Here is a 23,874-nt window from a genome sequence, read left to right as displayed (position 1 = left end):
AGTCTACCTGGAATTGGACAGACTATCTAGAATCAAACAGTCTACCTAGAATTAGACACACAGTCTACCTGGAATTGGACAGACTACCTAGACTCAGACAGTCTACCTAGAATTGGACAAACTACCTAGAATCAGACAGTCTACCTAGAATTGGACAAACAGTCTACCTGGAATTGGACACACAGTCTACCTGGAATTGGACAGACTACCTAGTATCAAACAGTCTACCTGGAATTGGACAGACTACCTAGAATCAAACAGTCAACCTAGAATTGGACAAACAGTCTACCTAGAATTGGACAGACTACCTAGTATCAAACAGTCTACCTGGAATTGGACACACAGTCTACCTGGAATTGGACAAACTACCTAGAATTGGACAGACCACCTAGAATTGGACAAACAGTCTACCTAGAATTGGACAGACTACCTAGTATCAAACAGTCTACCTGGAATTGGACACACAGTCTACCTAGAATTGGACAGACTACCTTGAATCAAACAGTCTACCTTGAATCCAACAGTTACTCTGGTATCAGACATTCTACAAAGGATCAGAGATATCTTTGATGCCTATAGGGGATCTTTCTGCCTAATCAGTGGGATTTTTGCCCTGAGTTTTTGTTGTTAAGTTATTCAGCCACATTTGTCTGAAATTGATGAGTTGTATTGGTTGCAGTGCAGTCTTTGATTGTGTTGACAGATTTCAGATTGGACATTTGCAAATGTTCTTGTATTGAATTGTTTACAGCTCTCTCTGCCCCCTAAACCAGCTTGAAATATAATCAATCTGTGGATAAAATATAATAACATAAATATTTTGAATTATCATGCAATTTTCAATATCATTTTTATATCTTGTTTCCTTATAAATATGGATGATCTCATCTCTGTGAGTCATTTCAACTCTGACACCAGTAAAGTTTGGGGAACAGGTTCGTGGGGATCTCACGTGTGTGACCCTTCCTATGTCTTGAACACCTCACCTGCGTCATCATCCCCTCTAGAAACATGGAGACCGACATTATTGGGCATTTTGAATGTTTGCCAGATGTCGCTATTTGTACCTGTCGTCTCTTGGCAGCTCTGACTTTGACGTTGGCAAAACCGAAACACAGAAACTCTCAAGTTTCACACGTGTATGACATGTATTTTTGAGACAACAAATCATGTGAATTATGTGAAATATTCTGAAGAAATGTATGAATAGTTTAAAAACAGGTGCATTATAACATATATATATTCAATTAAAAAACCTGCTTAAAGGATGGAGAATCACAGCGCTGTGAGTGGTACCAGGAAACCAGTGGAGCATCATTAAAGTTATGGACATTTTTAATGGTAAGAATATTGAACAGAAACAACAGTCAGGATTTAATGTGGAGTGGAAGTCCAAAGGATTGCTGTTTCATGACGCAGTATTCATATACTTCGGATGCCCTGTTCATAAACTTCGGATGCCCTGTTCATATACTTCGGATGCCCTGTTCATATTCTTCGGATGCCCTGTTCATATACTTCGGATGCCCTGTTCATATACTTCGGATGCCCTGTTAATATACTTCATAATCTTTGGATGCCCTGTTCATATACTTCGGATGCCCTGTTAATATACTTCGGATGCCCTGTTCATATACTTCGTAATCTTCGGATGCCCTGTTCATATACTTCGGATGCCCTGTTCATATACTTCATAATCTTTGGATGCCCTGTTCATATTCTTCGGATGCCCTGTTCATATACTTCATAATCTTTGGATGCCCTGTTCATATTCTTTGGATGCCCTGTTCATATACTTCGGACGCCCTGTTCATATACTGTGGGACACCCTGTTTATATACTGTTGGATGCCCTGTTCATATACTGTGGGACACCCTGTTCATATACTGTGGGACACCCTGTTCATATACTGTGGGACACCCTGTTCATGTGTTCCTTCGTTATACAGTGGTATACATATAGTGTACGGTCCAGTACAGGGTGCTATCTTACAGTAACTGTGAGAAGGTGTTGATCAATCTTTGTGCACTAGCCATGGGGTGAAATGCTCTCAACTGTTTATAGACTGGCTCTTGTAAGAGCTTCAATTATGCTGCAGAGCATCTCACTGGATGAACATCAAGTTGGTACTTCTCCATCATCAAGGGTAATAGTCGTTTCATCACTACGAGCATTCACTTGTCTGAATGGAATCTGGCATACTATCAATGGACTTCTTCGTCTTCTGTTTCTTCCTCTTCTTTTATTCTGTTTCATATTCTTCTTTAGTTCTTCAAATTCTTTTTTTTATGTTCTTCAATTTTTTATTTTCTGTTTTAGTTCTTCTTCATATGCTTCTTTAATTCTTCACATTCTTCATTAGTTCTTCATATTCTTCTTTAATTCTTCACATTCTTCATTAGTTCTTCATATTCTTCTTTAATTCTTCACATTCTTCGTTAGTTCTTCATATTCTTCTTTAATTCTTCTTCATATTCAAATTTAATTCTTTTTCGTATTCTTTGTTAGTTCTTTGCAGGCTTCCTTAATTGTTCTTCATATTCTTCCTTAATTCTGTTTTTTCATTTTCTTCTTCAATTCTTCATATTCTTCTTAAGTTCTTGACATTCTTCTTCAATTCTTTTTTTATGTTCATCAATTCTTTATATTCTGTATTAGTTCTTCTCCATATTTTTCTTATTCTACTTATGACTATTCTTCTTCTCTTTTCCTTTTTTTCTTGTTCTACTTCTTCTTCTCCCTTTGTGGCAGTTGGGTAGCCTAGAGGTTAAAGCATTGGCTCATCACGCTGAAGACCCAGGTTCGATTCCCAACATGGGTACAATGTGCGAAGCCCATTTCTGATGTCCCCCGCCATGATATTGCTGGAATATTGCTAAAAGCGGCGTAAAACCATACTCACTCACTCTTCTCCTCTTTTTATTATTGTTATGCTAGCCCAGGTAATAATTACCCATTTGTTGGTGCAGCAATTATCCCCTGTGACTGCTGTGAGTTCCGCATTCCCTGCCACATTTTCCTCAGTCCTGCTGCCAGCTCCGCGCTGCTCCGTGCTGATCACTCAAGCATGACACAACAGCATGCTATACAAGGGATGTAACAGAGACAATTGATTTACACCCCATGGCTGTATTGATAGTGTGTATAATTTCTTATTTGATTACCAGAGGCATGTACCGATAAAGACCCTGTGTTGGAGCACGGGCGGTTGGCGGCGTCATGCGTTTATATTTAGTAATGGCATTATTAACGAAAGTCTGAAGAAATTCTATATATTAATTGCTTTTGTTATCAAGGTAATATTGGTTGGGTTGATAATTGAATTATTACTGGGGAATAACAATTATATTCATCATTCTTCATGGTTTTAGGACTGAGGTCCATTTTACGGTTGTAGTTATCTTGCAGTGGAGGGAGTCGGAGCATTCATGTGATGAATGGATCAGGAAGTTTGGTGTCACAGTCGTTGCTCACATCGGGAGACTCAAAAGAACAGCTAAATAATAAGTCTGGAATAAAAAGCAATTATAAGTTGATGTGTTTTTATCTCTTGGTAGAAAAGTATTTTGTTACGTTTAATATATTTTTGTAATATCTGTAATTCCTGAGTGCAGGTTACACAATTGATGAGGCATCGGAGGTAAAGTCTGACAAGAGTCTGACAGAGATGCAAAGAAGTGGCGAAGACAGAGTATCTTCAAATAATTTTTATGGGTTATGAAAGTGGTAATGATAGAAATATATTGTTGAAAGAACAATGGTAATGTGTTTTACCAAGACATCGATAAACACACTCATTCACATTCCTCACATAAATGTAAAATGGTTCACCATGAATGACTAATATTCATCTTCGCAAGGCAAGGGAGTTAACTGACTGTAAAAGTCCCGTTTCCACCCTTGGCAAACTTGGCTGGAAATATGGAGATAGACTAACGAATCTATGCATAGACCAATCAAAATCGCTTAACAAAATCGACATATTCATAAACAACTTGGTGACTGCTGTGCCGATTTCGGTCAATTGCACGATTTGCAGAGCATGTGATCCATCAACTAGGCGTCGACAGATATTTTAAAAATCTTTTCATGTTTTTAATCAAGGTGCTAAAGTGATTTGATGCTCTTCGCGAGGTAAGACCCATTTTATTACAATATAAATCTTGATTAATGATCAGATCGTCTTGACTGGGTGCTGCCATTTTGTTTGAAGCAAATGCAACTGATATGAGAGGTGGAATCTGATTGGTCAATAGGAGGGACATAGAAGGTACATAACTTAAAATAGCCACTGGTGGCACTGCAATCGGGCCATGAAATTCCAGCCTAGTTTAGCAAGGATGGAAACTGGACTTTTAGAGTCAGTTAACTCCCTTGCCTCGGGAAGATGGACTAATATTGTGTTCTTATCTGTCTTTCTTTGAAATTGAATACAGACATAGCATGATAACGTTGTTGAATAATCAAAGTTTTGATATTTGGGAAGTTTTTCTCATGTGAAAACCACATTGGACAATATTATAGTTAATTCCCTACCATACATGTGATAATTTGTTAGAGGGTGTCAGGGACATTGAGCCTTTAGTATCAGGGAGGTATTGGCATCTATCAGGGAGAGGTGAGGTGAGGTGAAATGGGGTTTAACGTCGCGTCCAAGATTATTGCACTTATATAGCGACGTGCATGTACGTGTGTGTGGTTGTGTGGCTGCTTGTACTTGTCCGGACTGATGCCGATTTATAGTGCTAGCTCACTGAGATACCATGCCGCAGTTTAACATGAATACCCCACTCAGACACAGTATACTGACTCCGAGCCGACCAGTCCTTGTTTTAGCCCCTTAATACCGAGCGCCACTATCAGGGAGAATTATAGCAACCATTAAGTTTAAATGTTATCCAGTCATCACACTGTATCAGTTCACGTTTGCTTAGGACCACAAAGGTTAAATTTCCTTATCCATACTCATTGAACATGCTTTCTGGGGGTTCATTTATGCAACAATAAACAATTTGAGAGAATAATAATTTTTAAATTTGTCCCAATTTAATTTAATTTTTTTTAAAAGGACAAATAATGACTGAATCCAGATGTAACATAACATTTGTATCTATCTAAATTTTTAGATTTAAAATCACCATCGATCATACTGTCCATCAATAAAGACATAATTTAGAGATAAACTTCATGAACCCAAAGGAATACGAAGCTGTACACACAGAGTCCTGTTTATACTGACCCGTTGATCCTTCAGCCTCGAAGAATACATTTGTCAAAAATAAGAAAAAGATTTTCGGACCTAAATGTGTATTAATCTCATTGGTTGATAAATATCTTTGTATGTAAATTACATTGCAAATCGGGGCTGCGAGCAAACAATCAGTCAATTAACTTGTGTAAAATAATCACATGATACATTTTTGCGAAATTTGATAAAGTTCGATGTGTTGATATTTCTGTGCAGACGAGTTTCGATGTCAGCCTTTGAGGAATTCTGATTTTGCAACTCGTTATTTCGACTACCGAATCAACCAATCATTCATTGTGTTGTTTCTGGAGATGACGCTTGCTTGTCATATTTTGTTTTCACTTCCGAGAGTTTAATGGCTCAACTTCGAGGTATATTGACATTATAGCATAGTTTAGCAGAGTTGTAGGCCTGTAGTATCTGAGTTACACCAGTAGTAGCTGAGTTACACCTGTAGTATCTGAGTTTCACACACCTGTAGTATCTCAGTTTCACACACCTTTAGTATCTGAGTTTCACACACCTGTGCATGTTTATGACAAGGTTCCATTGAGTTCTGCGATCAATACAGCGACCTCTAAAGATGAGTTCAAGATTGCAATGGCGTCAGTTCTCCCCCACTGAAAGGCCTCTAATCTGGTCATCCTGAACATGGCACAATCAAACTTGGGGAGAATTCTTCAACTAACTGCCACGATATCTCCTTTATGAATACTTAAGGCTGATTGGGAATCTGCCCCAGTGATGACCAGAGCCACTCAAGACTGCTGACTCCACAAAATTGGATTTCATATGGACCCAATCAAAGCAAAATCTCTTCATTCAAGCCTCCATGGCAGTGCCCTCATCTCAATTGGCAGAGGAGTGTTGTATAAAATATTCAATTCATTCAAGTTTGGCACCCATGGTACCACTGTGGCTGAAAATTTCTGAAATCCTGCCACTCAAAGAGGCCTTAGCTGGATGTGAAGGGTGTTTAGATGGCTTCTCTGTCCTCTGGGGAAAGTCAGGCCAAAATGAGATCCCTGTAGACGTGTTGATGTTCAGCCTCAGATAATTCAGTGAGTGTCGCCATTGGCAGCCAATCCTACGGCTTTGTTCATGGTTTGATGCATGAATCAGATCAGTTAACCCAGTACTGTTACAGTTGGCCCAGTACTGTCACACTTGGCCCAGTACTGTCACAGTTAACCCAGTACTGTCACAGTTGACCCAGTATTGTCACAGTTAACCCAGTACTGCCACAGTTAACCCAGTACTGTCACAGTTGGCCCAGTACTGTCACAGTTGGCCCAGTACTGTCACAGTTAACCCAGTGCTGTCACAGTTGGCCCAGTACTGTCACAGTTGGCCCAGTACTGTCACAGTTAACCCAGTACTGTCACAGTTAACCCAGTACTGTCACAGTTGGCCCAGTACTGTCACAGTTAACCCAGTACTGTCACAGTTGGCCCAGTACTGTCACAGTTAACCCAGTACTGTCACAGTTGGCCAGTATTGTCATAGTTGACCCAGTACTGTCACAGTTGGCCCAGTACTGTCATAGTTAACCCAGTACTGTCACAGTTAACCCAGTACTGTCATAGTTAACCCAGTACTGTCACAGTTAACCCAGTACTGTCAAAGTTAACCCAGTACTGTCACACTTGGCCCAGTACTGTCACAATTGGCCCAGTACTGTCACACTTGGCCCAGTACTGTCAGAATTGGCCCAGTACTGTCACAGTTGGCCAAGTGCTGTCATAGTTAACCCAGTACTGTCACAGTTGACCCAGTACTGTCACAGTTGGCCAGTATTGTCATAGTTGACCCAGTACTGTCACAGTTGGCCCAGTACTGTCATAGTTAACCCAGTACTGTCACAGTTAACCCAGTACTGTCACAGTTAACCCAGTACTGTCACAGTTGGCCCAGTACTGTCACAGTTAACCCAGTACTATCACAGGTGATCCAGTACTGTCACAGTTGGCCCAGTACTGTCACAGTTAACCCAGTACTATCACAGGTGATCCAGTACTGTCACAGTTGGCCCAGTACTGTCACAGTTAACCCAGTACTATCACAGGTGATCCAGTACTGTCACAGTTGGCCCAGTACTGTCACAGTTAACCCAGTACTGTCACAGTTGGCCCAGTACTGTCACAGTTGACTTTTCCCATCTCATTGTGTCGTCTTTTCTCTTTTCTCATCTCATTGTGTCGTCTTTTCTCTTTTCTCATCTCATTGTGTCATCTTTTCTCTTTTCTCATCTCATTGTGTCGTCTTTTCCCCATCTCATTTCTTTGTATCATTCTCCTCTTTTTCCATCTCAACAGATTGTTTTCTTTTCCTTTATAAATATTATACTCGTTTCTGATTTTATTGTATCGACATTTCTCTTCCATCCCGCTCCTCCATTTACCTCTGTCAAGTACACCATCCTACCTGAAACTGAACAAGGCTTGTTGTTGTTAACATCCAGCTTTGTGGTTTAGTATTGAGTGGTGCGTGCAGTCCATCGATCAGCTGCTTCATCTCTGCACCTGGGTGATGCTGCAGTACCCACGTGTGACAGCACTTCACACCGCGGCACAGATTTTACTTTACCCACCACGTTAATTCTAATTTTAACATTTCTTGAAATAGAACTGCTATTTTAGTTTCATGCTTGATATTTTTGTCTGAAGAATGTCACTCTACATTTATAGCTTTAATTAAATCATGTCATATTGATTATTGATGGCCGATCCCCCACGTGGAGAGTTTGATGGAGGTGCGGTGGGCAAAGGTGTGATTGACTGACAGAACGCCACTGTTCTCCAATTACTGTGTATTTCATGGTGGTTAGCTTGCTGTTAATAGGAGAACAATGTGGATCAATTCATTATCACTCCCGATAACTAACATGTCAATAACAATACTCTGGTGGATTCGGATGAAAAATGTAGATGCCAGTTCCAACGGGTTGTAAAATGTCAAGTGGCTGTGGGTGTTTGTTGTTGAGCACCCCCCTCGGCAATATTCCATTTATATGATGACGGCTTAATTGTCAATAATTGAGTCTGGGCCAGACAATCCAGTGATTGATATTGTGAACAACAATCCACACTGTCTAGGTATGATGACATGTTTCTAGATTCATCAGCACCTCGAAGTGATGCAGATCATAATTGAGTCTGGGCCAGACAATCCAGTGATTGATATTGTGAACAACAATCCACACTGTCTAGGTATGATGACATGTTTCTAGATTCGTCAGCACCTCGAAGAGATGCAGATCATAGATGTTTAACAAACTAGCAAACAAACAAATCATATACATCTGTGATCTGCATCCCCTCATGTTCTCCTCCCACAAACTATTTTATAACTGAAATACAAGTTTCGTTAAATCAAACTCACTCACTCACTCACTCACTCACTCATGAATATATACTACTCAAAAGAAGTTAAAGAACTCCCAATGTTTTCATATGACTATATTGCAGAGTTGAGCCCCTTGTGCACTACAGGAACCAATGAATGTGGGTTTGAATCACGGTTCACTCTGATTATGTTTCTAGGTTTGTACGCACCATACCCGTGCTTGTGGTTTCCACCATAGTGGTAAAATCTGCACTCACTCACTCACTCACTCACTCACTCACTCACTCACACACTCACTCACTCACTCACTCACTCACTCACTCACTCACTCACAGATAAACTATAGTGAAAAAGTTGGGTGATCTTTAACTTCTTTTGAGCAGGATACTTTAAAATTCTTAAAATGTACAAGTGTTGTCATACAACCATATTCTAGGGATTGAAAGCATAGGATGAGACCTACATTGAATATAAATTATCACTTTGTTGAAATCCAATTGAAAGTTTCCCTGATAGTCATCCGCATAATTAGAGTTTGACAAGAACTTCATGTGACATTATCAGGGAGCTCGTGTCTTCCATCCATCAGTTCACACAAGATCAATCTAGCCCATGTTAACTATGTCCATCTCATTTCACTCAAGATATTTATAAATCATCTGTTGTTTAGAAACAGATTGCCAGAGAAGAGGCCATTAGGTCACATTGGAGAGTACAGAGAAATTTGTGTCCATTTTAGACAAGCAAGTAACAGATAGGCCTACATTCTTACTTTGAACACATTTGTGAGAATATTTAAAAAAAACACTTCCAGATTCCCTTTCATCATCATATCAAACAGGAAGTGAATAGATGGAACTATTAAATAATGTCTTTGATGTCACGGAAATGTTTTATTTTGTATTTGGTATCTCCATATTGAGACCTTATCGAAAGTCTCTTGAATAAATTTGTCATTTCAACGTCTTTATTAACAAAGATGGTGGATATTTCAAATACATTAACCTTTTCAGGAGTTGGTTGACAGAGCTGAGCAACCATTTGTCTGCCTTCTTTATTGTATGTGACATTTACAACTTGGTTGTGATAAACGCAAGAAGCAGAACTTTGATATTTTTACAATGTTTATGATGCATCAAAATAACAAGGGTATGTAAGACCTCAAGACAAAAACAGTGGGATGCAGCTGCTATACATTACTGAAGTGGTGGTGTAGACTGGTGGTTGAAGCAGTGGGTTCCCCATCCCTGGCACTGGTTCCCCATCCCTGGCACCGGTTCCCCAATCTCTAGCACAGGTTCCCCATCCCTGGCACCAGTTCCCCAATCTCTAGCACAGGTTCCCCAATCTCTAGCACAGGTTCCCCATCCCTGGCACCGGTTCCCCAATCTCTAGCACCGGTTCCCCATTCCTGGCACCAGTTCCCCAATCTCTAGCACCAGTTCCACATCCCTGGCACAGGTTCCCCAATCTCTAGCACGGGTTCCCCATCCCTGGCACTGGTTCCCTAATCTCTAGCACAGGTTCCCCAATCTCTAGCACATGTTCCCCATCCCTGGCACTGGTTCCCCATCCCTGGCACTGGTTCCCCAATCTCTAGCACAGGTTCCCCAATCTCTAGCACATGTTCCCCATCTCTAGCACAGGTTCCCCAATCTCTAGCACATGTTCCCCATCCCTGGCACCGGTTCCCCAATCTCTAGCACAGGTTCCCCAATCTCTAGCACAGGTTCCCCAATCTCTAGCACCAGTTCCCCATTCCTGGCACCGGTTCCCCAATCTCTAGCACCGGTTCCCCATCTCTAGCACCGGTTCCCCAATCTCTTGCACAGGTTCCCCATCTCTAGCACAGGTTCCCCAATCTCTAGCACAGGTTCCCCATCCCTGGCACCAGTTCCCCATGCCTGGCACAGGTTCCCCAATCTCTAGCACAGGTTCCCCAATCTCTAGCAAAGGTTCCCCATCCCTGGCACTGGTTCCCCAATCTCTAGCACAGGTTCCCAAACCCTGGCACAGGTTCCCCAATCTCTAGCACAGGTTCCCCAATCTCTAGCACCGGTTCCCCATCCCTGGCACCGGTTCCCCAATCTCTAGCACAGGTTCCCCAATCTCTAGCACAGGTTTCCCAATCTCTAGCAAAGGTTCCCCATCCCTGGCACTGGTTCCCCAATCTCTAGCACAGGTTCCCCAATCTCTAGCACAGGTTCCCCATCCCTGGCACCAGTTCCCCAATCTCTAGCACAGCTTCCCCAATCTCTAGCAAAGGTTCCCCATCCCTGGCACTGGTTCCCCAATCTCTAGCACAGGTTCCCCAATCTCTAGCACAGGTTCCCCATCCCTGGCACCGGTTCCCCAATCTCTAGCACAGGTTCCCCAATCTCTAGCAAAGGTTCCCCATCCCTGGCACTGGTTCCTCAATCTCTAGCACAGGTTCCCCAATCTCTAGCACAGGTTCCCCATCCCTGGCACTGGTTCCCCAATCTCTAGCACCGGTTCCCCATCCCTGGCCCCAGCTCATCATCCCTATCATTGGCGCCCCATCCCTGGCCCCAGCTCCCTATCCTTGGCACAGGTTCCCCATCCCTGGCACAGGCTCCCCATCCCTGGCCCCAGCTCCTCATCCCTGGCCCTGGCTCCCCATCCCTGGCCCCGGCTCCCCATCCCTGGCACAGGCTCCCCATCCCTGGCACAGGCTCCTTGGCCCAGCTCCCCATCCCTGGCACAGCCTTCCTTTCCCTGGCCCCGGCTCCCCATCCCTGGCCCCGGCTCCCCATCCCTGGCCCAAGCTCATCATCCCTATCATTGGCGCCCCATCCCTGGCCCCAGCTCCCTATCCTTGGCACAGGCTCCCCATCCCTGGCACTGGCTCCCCATCCCTGGCCCCAGTTCCCCATCCCTGGCACTGGCTCCTCATCCCTGGCCCCAGCTTCCCCTACCCAGCTCCAGTTCCCCATCTCCAGCACTGGTTCCCCATCCCCTTGATACTGTTTAGCGACAATAAATCAGGACTAGCTACTGTGTAGCGACCATCAATCGGCCCACTGGGCCACTGAGGCCACTTGGCCTCCTGTCAGTTCTGCTAGCCATGAGCCACAGAACCAGCAGTTAAGTTGCCCCCTGAGACATCAGAATAGTTATCTATAGTCAAGAAGTGTCCCCTGAGGCCTCAACTCATCTATTAGGGCTTCAGCCCTGCCTCACACTGAACCCCATGTAACGTGTGTGGTGAACCCCATGTAACGTGTGTGGTGAACCCCATGTAACATGTGTGGTGAACCCCATGTAACGTGTATGGTGTCTCTTTAGGCAAGTGACGGTCAAAATATACCTCTGTTTACACAGCAGTGAATGGGTACCCGGTAGGAGGAAATGGTAATGCGTGTTTACTTCTAGCGCCTCACAGGCTGCTTCTGCTGTATACTCCCCAGGGAGCTGAGAATGGTAATTGAGTGCATCAGTATCCTGCATGTGTCTGTCAGCACCAGTGGTGCATTTCTTTGACCAGTGTCACTTGGGGCTTTCCTCCCACGTCAAGCTGACATGCCCAGTCTACTACTGCTCAAAGCACATTTCCCTAGAGCCGAATTCCATGTAATAGGCTGACACAGGTAAAGACAAAATACAAAGTATCCAAACAAACGGCGGGCGGGCTCTTGCTGCACTCCAATCAAGAAGATGGATTGCAGCTGGTTTCTGAGTTTAATCCTTATTGATAAGCCTGAGATTTCAAAGTGAAAAGCACAGCCTTCATGTATGTTCAGTTCCTTTGTCTACTGGAATACCATCATTAATGAGACATCTATTTTCCATGCACTTAATGGTCACATACGGCCTTGTAAATCAAATCAATATTAGGAGTAAATATTTTTGCATTTCTAATCAGCCTACACAAGAACACATGATTAACTCATGTTGTAAATCTCAAGCATAAAACGCGATACATGTATTTGTCCGAGTCGGCAGTTGTTACAACACACACAAAGATGGGTTTGCATAATCAACAGACAAATTCTTGATCGATAGCGTCTCCAACATTAATGTTCCACCACCTTTGTCACTTGGCAATCTATGGCGATGTGTTAATCTGCACAGCAAATCACTTCAGTTTGCAGAGTTCCATCCTCTGCTGCCAAATATCATAATGGTCACTGATACAATTCCACTTCCAAATCCAATAACCTAACCTCCTCCTCACGATGGCTCTGCTGGCCGCCATCAAACAATATCCAAGTCACAAATTTTTAAATATTAAAGAAATAAGACCATTCCCCACTTGGCGAGGCTTACAATCTCCCAGAATACATTTCTTCATTACTGTAATGCTATTTTCACCGTTTCATTGGAGAAATGAGCATTATTTGTATGAGAGTGGCACCGACCATGCCAAGCCTTGAGTCTGTCCATAGAAATTCCTGTAATGTATTGATCTTCAGAGGGGGACAACCCCTGAAATTAGCAATAACTCACTGACCAGGCAATACGGACCTGCATTCCCTCCCACCAGGGCTGTCTGGCAGAGATAATATTTACCCAGATTTGCCAAGACTTTGTTTGATGTTTTCATGAAATCAGGGCAGAGTCTTGAAGAAAAATGTAATTTGGACTTGATGATTACGGACTTGTGAATGAAAAGCATCGCTTCGTGTTGCTACAGTGTTACTCAATGAATGAACGGCGATGTTTGCGGAGCAGTTCGATTAAATCCCCCCTGGAGTGCATTCTGGGAGTCGTGTAGTAGGGTGGTGGATCGTACTGTTGATAGCTTCCTATTGATGTCTTCAATGTTCCGATATGGCAACATTAAGTACATGGATTTACTGAGCTTCTAGTCAATATCTGCAACCGAAGTTTGAGGTGCTGTTTTATGGAAGGTCATGCCGACTGTGCTGTAAGTAGAAATATTGGCGCCCTGAGTCAGGGTGTCATCCCGACAGTAGGTGTGTACAGCTCATATACACACGCTGTCATGTTTTGATGCATTATGAATGTTTAACATTTACTTATTTTGACCCCTATTGTTTTGTTTGAATACAAACTACAATATCAGTATGATATAGGGATGTAGTGCATCATATTTTGTGCTGTATGATCTGTGCCACAGTACAAGTATTGTATTGATACAACATGATGTATTTTAAGGGGATATATTGCTTGGTATGAAAATGAATTCTAAAACAGTGTCCGATTCTAGCCACTAGTGCCAAGCCCGAGTCTAGTAAAAATTGTTTTGGTCTAGTGATGTCAGCTTGTTCTAATCCAAATACTATAAGACTAAAATCTACTGAATATGATGCCAAAATACAAGTTAGGGGACAGACAGGTCAAGTACCCTTTCCTAAAGTTCTACTTTCAGTTTTATTAGTTCAATTTAGGAACTATGGTTTGGTTGGGTCTCCTAATCCCTGATGATATGACCCGTAAAGATCCGGGGTAGAATAGGTCTTCAGCAACCCATGCTTGCCGTAACAGGCGACTATGCTTGTCGTAAGAGGCGACTAACAGGATCGGGTGGTCAGGCTCACTTGCTCGGTTGATGCATGTCATCGTATCCCAATTACGTGGATTGATGCTCATGGTATTTATCACTGGATTGTCTGGTCCAGACTCGATTATTTACAGACCGCCGTCATATAGCTGTAATATTGCTGAGTGCAGTGTTAAACAACAAACAAACAAACAAACACTTCTCAGCAAGGCTGCAATATGTACGATAATGGACATACACTTGTTGAGGTGTTGTCCCACACTACATCATGCATGATGATACGGAACATGAAGCCTATTGTGGGGGCCCTTGTGTGACACATCCAAGATGTTGTGGCACTGTACTGTTGACCTTCACCTTCCATTGAGTCGGCAGTAGTTCTTCATTTATACCCCACGACTTGAGCAGCAGACCAGTGACAGGACCAAGATGATATTTGGCGAATGTGTTTACAATGAGGGAAGGTATTCTTGTCTGATATCTGCCCTAAAGCCAGGGTTTAGTCTCGGACAGAGGGGTGGTGGGTCAGAGGTTTTTAATGCACTAGTGTACTGAAAATAATTACCCTCCCTGTACAGCTTGTAATATTTTTGAATAGCATCCCAATGTCCTTGTTCATGTTTTTTCATGACCCTCTCTGAAAAGACAAAATGTAAAAACACTTTATGTTTTATTATAACATGTTTTTTTTACAATGACCAAATATGTATATTATTTTTTATGACCCTACCAGAGAAAATGTCATATTTTGGGGTGACCCTTCCCTGATACCCACTGACCACCCCACAACCCCAAGCCCCTTTCCCACACACCTAATAAATGGGCTCTTCCTAAAATGAAGAAATCAACCTATCCCTGACAAGTCGATCTTATTCTGCATATAAAGTTCTGATGGCTTGGGACTTCTACTGTCATTCAGTTGTATCTGTAGGCAGGGTTAGAAATTGGCACTAGTCCTATAGTCCTTGCCAAACTGCCCTATAGTAAAGGTATCCTAAGGACTAGTAGAATTTGACATTTTTAAAGGTTTTGCTATATGCTATCATTATAAGGACTAGTGGACTGAAACTGTTAGTTTCTACCGCTGGTAGGGTTGGTTCAGTAGCTTTATGGTGAAGCAGTTCAGCCCTTTCTTGTGTACCTCCCCTGTCATATTACAGGAAATAGGAGTGCTTAGAAATGGCATAAAACCCTTCTCACTCACTCCCTCCCTCACTTGCTGTGTCAGTTGCCGTTGAAGCATGTCACAACGCCTCAGAGAGTGGAAAGACGATGGTTCGATCCCCTCACCACCTCAATTATCTAGTGGATAGAGCGTCTGCCCGGAGAGTGGAAGGTCTGTGGTTCGATCCCCTGGCCGCCTCCATTGTCTAGTCGATAGAGTGTCTGCCCAGAGAGTGGAAAGTCAGTGGTTCGATCCCCTGGCCGCCTCCATTGTCTAGTCGATAGAGTGTCTGCCCAGAGAGTGGAAAGTCGATGGTTCGATCCCCTCGCCACCTCCATTATCTAGTGGATAGAGCATCTGCCCGGAGAGTGGAAGGTCTGTGGTTCGATCCCCTGGCCGCCTCCATTGTCTAGAGGATGGAGCATCTGCCCGGAGAGCGGAAGGTCAGTGGCAACCTCTGTGTAGCATGGTATCTCATGGCATAATAAAACAGGCATATGTCTAGTGGACAGACGCCTGCCCAGAGAGCGGAAGGTCTGTGGTTCAATCCCCTGGCCGCCTCCATTGTCTAGTGGATAGACGCCTGCCCGGAGAGTGGAAGGTCGGTGGTTCAATCCCCTGGCCGCCTCCATTGTCTAGTGGATAGACGCCTGCACGGAGAGTGGAAGGTCAGTGGTTCGATCCCCTGGCCGCCTCCATTGTCTAGAGGATGGAGCGTCTGCCCAGAGAGTGGAAGGTCTGTGGTTCAATCCCCTGGCCGCCTCCATTGTCTAGTGGATAGAGCGTCTGCCCGAAGAGTGGAAGGTGGGTGGCAATCTCTGTGTAGCATGGTATCTCAGTGGACATTATAAAACAGGCATATGTTCAAACAAGTACAAGCAGCCACATGCACGCATGCATATCGCAAACACACGTGCACGTGAAATTATCTCAAATGCGAGGTTAAAACTGGCATTTAACCCATCTCACTCAATCCCTCACTTGCTGTGTCTGTGGCATTATCAGCAAGCACGTCACAACGCCCCACTAAGCTTTGTCCTGCAGTCCTATGTCTATTGTGCTTCCAAAATCGAAATGTAATCAAGTTGTTAACTTGACCCAAAGCTACAGAACCTGCTAATGTACATTGCCGGCATGTTGGCACAACTTGCTTCTGAATATTTCCAAGTGCCATTTCAAATATACCCACAGGTCAGTTGGATGTGGAACCGTATAGATTTCCTGTCAATAACTCAGAATATCAATTTCTCTCAGACATAGTCACTTACACTTTAGATACTCAAGTTAACATTGATGGTTCCAGATGTGGGCAGCACCTTGGGGTGAATGTGGTTAACATGAAGACAGGTCATGTCGGGATGGTTGTGGGCACCTCGCAGTCAGCGAGGAGTGGACATGCTGTGGTCAATACCAGCCATGTACAACACAAATAGACTGCAGGGACCTCGCTAAACTTCATACCCATAAAAACTGGAGAAGACATGCTCACTATTGATCTTACTCTAAATTGGTTCTCTGGGACTTCACTTATAGTGCTTGCCCTTTTTGAGCGGCAGCCGTCTTGTAGGAACTCAGTAGCTCAATCTGACACCCTAAACCTGTAGCTCCATCTGACACCCTAAACCTGTAGCTCCATCTGACACCCTAAACCTGTAGCTCCATCTGACACCCTAAACCTGTAGCTCCATCTGACACCCTAAACCTGTAGCTCAATCTGACACCCTTAACCTGTAGCTCAATCTGACACCCTAAACCTGTAGCTCAATCTGACACCCTAAACCTGTAGCTCAATCTGACACCCTAAACCTGTAGCTCAATCTGGCACCCTTAACCTGTAGCTCCATCTGACACCCTAAACCTGTAGCTCAATCTGACACCCTAAACATGTAGCTCAATCTGACACCCTAAAGATGTTCCTCAATCTGACACCCTAAACTCGAGCTCAATCTGACACCCTAAACCTGTAGCTCAATCTGACACCCTAAACCTGTAGCTCAATCTGACACCCTAAACATGTAGCTCCATCTGACACCCTTAACATGTAGCTCAATCTGACACCCTAAACCTGGAGCTCAATCTAACACCCTTAACCTGTAGCTCAATCTGACACCTTTAACCTGTAGCTCAATCTGACACCCTAAACCTGTAGCTCAATCTGACACCCTTAACCTGTACCTTAATCTGACACCCTTAACCTGTACCTCAATCTGACACCCTAAACCTGTAGCTCAATCTGACACCCTTAACCTGTACCTCAATCTGACACCCTTAACCTGTACCTCAATCTGACACCCTAAACCTGTAGCTCAATCTGACACCCTAAACCTGTAGCTCAATCAGACACCCTAAACATGTAGCTCAATCTGACACCCTAAACCTGTTGCTCAATCTGACACCCTTAACCTGTAGCTCAATCTGACACCCTTAACCTGTAGCTCAATCTGACACCCTAAACCTGTAGCTCAATCTGACAACCTTAACCTGTAGCTCAATCTGACACCCTAAACCTGTACCTCAATCTGACACCCTAAACCTGTAGCTCAATCTGACACCCTAAACCTGTAGCTCAATCTGACACCCTTAACCTGTACCTCAATGTGACACCCTAAACCTGTACCTCAATCTGACACCCTAAGCCTGTACCTCAATCTGACACCCTAAACCTGTAGCTCAATCTGACACCCTAAACCTGTAGCTCCATCTGACACCCTTAACCTGTACCTCAATCTGACACCCTAAACCTGTAGCTCAATCTGACACCCTAAACCTGTAGCTCCATCTGACACCCTTAACCTGTACCTCAATCTGACACCCTAAACCTGTAGCTCAATCTGACACCCTAAACCTGTAGCTCCATCTGACACCCTAAACCTGTAGCCTTCATTGGACTGTCTCAACCTCCAGCTTCAGAGCATATCCCGTTATCTCTAGCCTCAGTCCGACACCCCTAAGCACCAGACTCAATTCACCATCATAAACCTTTAGTCACATTTGGACAGGCTAAGCCTCAAGTCTCAACATGCAAGCTTTCTTGCCATGATAAACTGACACGTGAAATAACAGATATAGGGTTCTAAATAGCACTAAACCCACTCACTCAGATGACTTGGCTGGAAATCCACCCTGTGACTATGTTTATGACTCGGAGAAGGAGGAAATTGCCCACAACTCTATTACCATTATACCAGTCCGTTTATTACAAGTCAACAGTGAAGTCTTGAGATTAAATCTTTTGTTTATGTAATTTCATCTTTATACAAGTGGATGTCTTTCTTTCTCTTAACTCATGTCTGACACTTTCCATGATTAAACAAAATCAATAGTTCCTATCTGACGTTTTCTACAAATCTCCGCGAAATATATCATTATGTGATCATCAAATCCTCCCAAGTCGTTTCCTGTTTCACCCTGCTGTCTTATACTACATTCACACACAAGGACAGAGCCTATTCTTGGAGTAAACTGTTGGTAAATGACAGCATTAGAACAGACAAGGCATTTCACGATAAGCCAGAGGTCTCTGATCAGAATTCTGCCTGTGAGCTCACTGGAGAAATCCCCAATATTTCCTTGTAATGGCGATGGAGAAAAAGCCTGCCCTGAGAGTCGAGCTTGAGGATTTGTAGACGAACACCCTGTTTCCTCAATGCTGACCAGTAATACATTTAATGGAATTATTCCGATTTGGGGGTAGAAAAAAGGGAATGTATTTTGGGGGCCATCTGCTTGAGGAGCTCAAGATCCAAGAGAGATTTCTCACTGGTTCATTTATTCCTCCAAAACACACGTTTCACCCGGGCCAGAGAGTGCATTCTCTTGTTACACAACATCACAGAACATCAATCACAATGGAAATCCAGGATGTTAATGTTCCCAAAGGTTTCAACTGACTAGAAGTAGATTTTTACAATTAAATGGATTTTTTGTGTGTAAAAGGTAATGACCTTCTATTGACCTCTGCTGACCTTGTGCTGCCTTTACCATATGCCAGCGGCAGCATGTCATTCCAGTGTCGTCAGCGGCCGTGACCCCCATCGAAGTCTTCAACAGCCCATACCACAACATTCAAACGCCTGATTTGTCAGAATTTCAACTACTCGGTGCCAGTGCATACATGGCATGCAGACAATGATATTGATAAGGATAGCATTGATTCTAATACTTCTTATGCAGTTCATTTCCAATGAGTGAATATTGAATGTTGACTTGTCATAATGGTTCCATCAAATTGTCCACAGCTCATTTCGGAGATTCAGGGAGAAAAAAGCGACTGTTTGCCCCTGGTTATGTCCTCATAAAATGATGTTTGATGCAGTTCCCTATTCTGACCATGTTCTCATGTTTCTCCAGGTGAACAATTGACTTGCCTTTGCATGTATTTGTGTTGGGTGCCTGGATCTCCTCCCATTTCCACATGACCTCATTACTGTTTGATAGTTGTTTCCTAAAAGAATATCTTTTGATAAAAGAATTATCACATCTTTCTGTAAATAGTAGGTGAGGTGAAATAGGGTTTAACATCGCATTCAAGATTATTGCACTTATATAGTGACGTGCATGCACATTTGTGTGTGTGTGTGTGTGTGTGTGTGTGTGTGTGTGTGTGTGTGTGTGTGTGTGTGTGTGTGTGTGTGTGTGTGTGTGTGTGTGTGTGTGTGTGTGTGGCTGCTTGTACTAGTCCAGACAAATGACGATTTTATCATGCTAGCTTACTGTGATACTATGCCACACTTCAACATGGATACCCCACGCAGACACAGTACAGTGACTCCGAGCCGACCAGTCCTTGTTTTAGCCACTTAATGCCGAGCGCTTGACAGGGTAGCAGCAAGTACCATCTTTTAACGTCTCTTGGCATGTTAATCACCGACCCTCCCCTCTCCAGGTAGATGCTCTACCACAAGACCATGGAGGCGGTCTCTGTAAATAGTAAGGAAATCATTGTTGTACAATACGTGATGAAGTTTTGGAGGAGGTGTAAGCTGTCAGATGATAAATGTCATACTTCTGCAGGAGATCATCACAAAAAGAATAAAGCTTGAATGACCTTTTGTGAATCATTGATAAACAGAAATAGAAAACACAAGTTGAAGCAGTATGTTCTTCCAGTCAGCAGCACCACTCTGTCTGGCAGACGTCTTCCTTGTTTCCGTGACCTCTCCCAAGGTCACTGGTTGCGGTCCCTGGCTGACTGAGGACTCACTCTGCAGGAAGAATCGCTTTGATTTCTTGTCTGCTACTTTGTCTTATAAACCTATCACAGTGCTGCCCTACATTGCATTAGGTTCCTGACAAACCTAGTAACATGCTCACCTTCCAAACCCCAGGTTTTGAAATGGGTCACTTCTGATCCTGCTTTGAGGTTTGACATTTCAATTGTAATACCTATATTTTACAATCAATGTTTTTATTAACTCACCCCTTGATATGTTTTTGATGATTGGTTAAAAGTCACAATTTTTATTTTTTTTACATGTCATGACTCCAGTTGGTCCATGTTGCACATGTTTTTCTCTCGCACGTTTTGATCAATTCCTTTTAAACCACAACACACTGTATTAATTTACTATAAAGTGTATCAATGTTTTCTTATATTTTATGATATTTCTTGCATTTAGACGGTTCATATGTTGGATAAAATATGCCTCCTCGGTTTGGGTTGCAAATGTAAAACCTAGTTCTCGCTCATGGTTTTCCATTTTCAATCAAAACCCGGGGGTGTATGTATCCTAAAGATAAAGGAAGTGCATGAAAGCAGAGTGGACATTGTGGCTGCTGTAGAAACTCCCTTCCATGGTGAATCTCTCCCCGACCATGCAGAGTCTAGTGTAACATCTTGCTAAGCAGTATCAATCAGATTTAACCAACTGAGCACAATAATGAAGGTGACACCAATGGACAAACTTTGAAACTGGAAGCATTAATACTGATATGTTTTGGCAAGTCCTTATCTCAAATTCTGCTAGCTTTATTAACAATGTCAGTTTATGATAATCCCATACTTTTGTGAGAAAAACACAATATTGGCACAATCCCCTTCAAGTAGGGCTGGGACAAGTACAAATTTACTACCCAGGGTACCCGACACCCTATTACCCGGCCCTACCCGGATACCTGCTACAGTCTCAAGAATTGGGTACAAAATGTCTGAATAGGAATTGTTTTACTGCAGTCCTGGCAAAAACTATTGAGGTATATGTATAAAACGATCTGATCATGCATACACTGAAGTTGATAGACGCTTTATCCTTACTCAAACATATAAAAGTCGGAACGAATGCTTGCATAGTCTGAAAGAAATGTGAACATTAGCTATACTTGTAGTGTGACCATAGAGTTTCATTGTTAAACAGTATATCATGTGACTAACCACGGGTCTGACCCGTGTACCTGAGTTACCCGTCCCAAGCCCTGTAACCTTCAAGATATGATGTCCAGGTCTACAAGGTCACACTCCATCCTCTCCACACAACCATGTTTAATGTCTTACTGCAAGGATATCACTGAATCAGCATTCCTAATAACAAGTTTGTAGACATAATTAACTAATTCGGGACTTGATAACCAAAAGGTGTGTCTCGATACATGTCTAGTTACGTGCTTCATCGTGATGGAGGTTTTCTTGCTAGAACGCCTTGGCGCAGATGGTGGCTGGACTGCGGACCGTCTTTAAATCCATCAATGAATATCAACGAGATGGCTGTGATGGGAGAAGCAGAACAAAAGACGATCATAAAACAAGCAGACTGAGTCCGGCATCATCAGTGGAAGTAGTCTTCATGGAAACGCCACACACGTGATCTACTGGGCAGTTTTGGTCTAAACTATTTTCTTTATGCAGACATTTTGATGATAGTGTCGATTTTTGTGAAAATTTGTGTTTTAAAAACATTAGCAATCCTGATTGAGTAAAGTGACATTTTGGGATGTTTCCAAGACGGTGGTGAAGATGTAGTCTGGAAGCCGTTGTTGGAGGAGTGATGCTGTAGGTATCCCGCTGGAGGCAGCCTCCGACACCATGGCCATCATGTGAGTAACAGCGTCCAGATAGATCAGACATGCCATTGGTTGATTAATGACAGAACCAGATTTAGTGGCGGAGTCATCAGCATGAAAACAATCCAGACTCAGTGAAGTGTACGAATTCTATCTGGATGATGTCTTTTAAATCTTGTTTGCATTAGTGTTGATGGTGTTACACAATGGCTTATCGAGATAGCTGTGATGAAGTATGTTGTCCAGTGCTGTGTTAACAGCAGCACTATTGATGGCTTTGTAGGGTCTCTCATCAGGTATGTAATCGGTAGTACTATTGATGGCTTTGTAGAGTCTCTCGTCAGGTATGTAATCAGCACTACTATTGATGGCTTTGTAGAGTCTCTCGTCAGGTATGTAATCGGCACTACTATTGATGGCTTTGTAGAGTCTCTCGTCAGGTATGTAATCAGCACTACTATTGATGGCTTTGTAGGGTCTCTCGTCAGGTATGTAATCAGCAGTACTATTGATAGCTTTGTAGAGTCTCTCGTCAGGTATGTAATCGGCACTACTATTGATGGCTTTGTAGAGTCTCTCGTCAGGTATGTAATCGTCAGTACTATTGATAGCTTTGTAGGGTCTCTCGTCAGGTATGTAATCGTCAGTACTATTGATGGCCTTGTAGGGTCTATCGGCAGTACTATTGATGGCCTTGTAGGGTCTCTCGTCAGGTATGTAATCGGCAGTACTATTGATGGCTTTGTAGGGTCTGTCGGTAGTACTATTGATGGTATTGTAGGGTCTCTCATCAGGTATGTAATCGGTATGTATTTATCACCGAAGAAGATGTCGACATACAGAGACAAAGTTTTGTGTTTACCTATGAGGACAGCAAGTCGCAACAGCAGCGGAACCACAATGTGTCGAATGATGTCAACAATCTTCAGCTATGACTTTGTTTCTAGTGTGACGTCATTCCAACCTTGTGTCACAATAATATTCAAATGACGTCAACAATGCCGTCCAGATGATGGAAACAATACACTGTTTTCTCATGACATGATATGACCCCTGGGGGCACATATGATTTTTATGAACCCCCACATGTTTGCCCTCGTAGGTAATAAAGTCTAATATTACATAGCTGAGTAGCACAGATATATCCTTTAGGACAGCCGGGGCTACAACAAATATTTTTGGAATTGGGGTGGTATCAGAAGTACCCAGATGATTCCCTTGAAATATGTCAAATTACGAGTTTCTAGTATGTAGTCCCAGGAGTAATACCCTAAGGATCTCACAAGTTTATTTGAACCTTGGGAAACGTTCTGTGCATACTTCGGCTGGCTTAAACGTATGCGCGGGGACTTCTTTTTCTTTCTATTTTTACACTTTGTCCCACTTTTCCTCCCTGGCCTGAGATTACTGCCCAGGGTCTGCTCTATCCGCGGATACCGTACTGTTAGGGTTAAGACACTGGTCTTACAGTAAAAAGGGTTACTGATAGAGAGTGAAAAATCATTGAAAATTTTGCTTTATGCATAACTTCAAATGCCTTTATTTTGGGAGTATTGATTTATGTTTGTGATACTGTTTAATGCACATTTCCAAGAGCTTTCCATATATCTATACAGATGGTATGGTTTCAAAAAG

General features: G+C 42.9%; 1 protein-coding gene across 10 annotated transcripts in view; it reads left to right on the top strand.

Moving 5' to 3' along the window:
• LOC124113511 (tumor protein p53-inducible protein 11-like) overlaps positions 1-23,874 on the top strand; it is a 532,733-nt gene that overhangs the window by 440,043 nt on the left and 68,816 nt on the right. Inside the window, exon 1 of one of the 10 annotated variants that reach the window (XM_046473892.2) lies at positions 13,357-13,481. The exons of the other annotated variants lie outside the window; for them this stretch is intronic. Within the exon in view, the coding sequence (XP_046329848.1) occupies positions 13,468-13,481 (14 nt within the window). The 5' untranslated portion in view covers positions 13,357-13,467. Of the gene's footprint in view, positions 1-13,356; positions 13,482-23,874 lie in introns of those variants that run through there. 10 annotated transcript variants of the gene reach the window in all.

Source organism: Haliotis rufescens, unplaced genomic scaffold, assembly GCF_023055435.1.
Source record: "Haliotis rufescens isolate VD_foot unplaced genomic scaffold, xgHalRufe1.0.p SCAF_6, whole genome shotgun sequence".
NCBI lineage: Eukaryota > Metazoa > Mollusca > Gastropoda > Lepetellida > Haliotidae > Haliotis > Haliotis rufescens.
The sequence above is the reverse complement of the archived record's forward strand: the minus strand, read 5'-3'. Positions and strand labels throughout refer to the sequence as shown.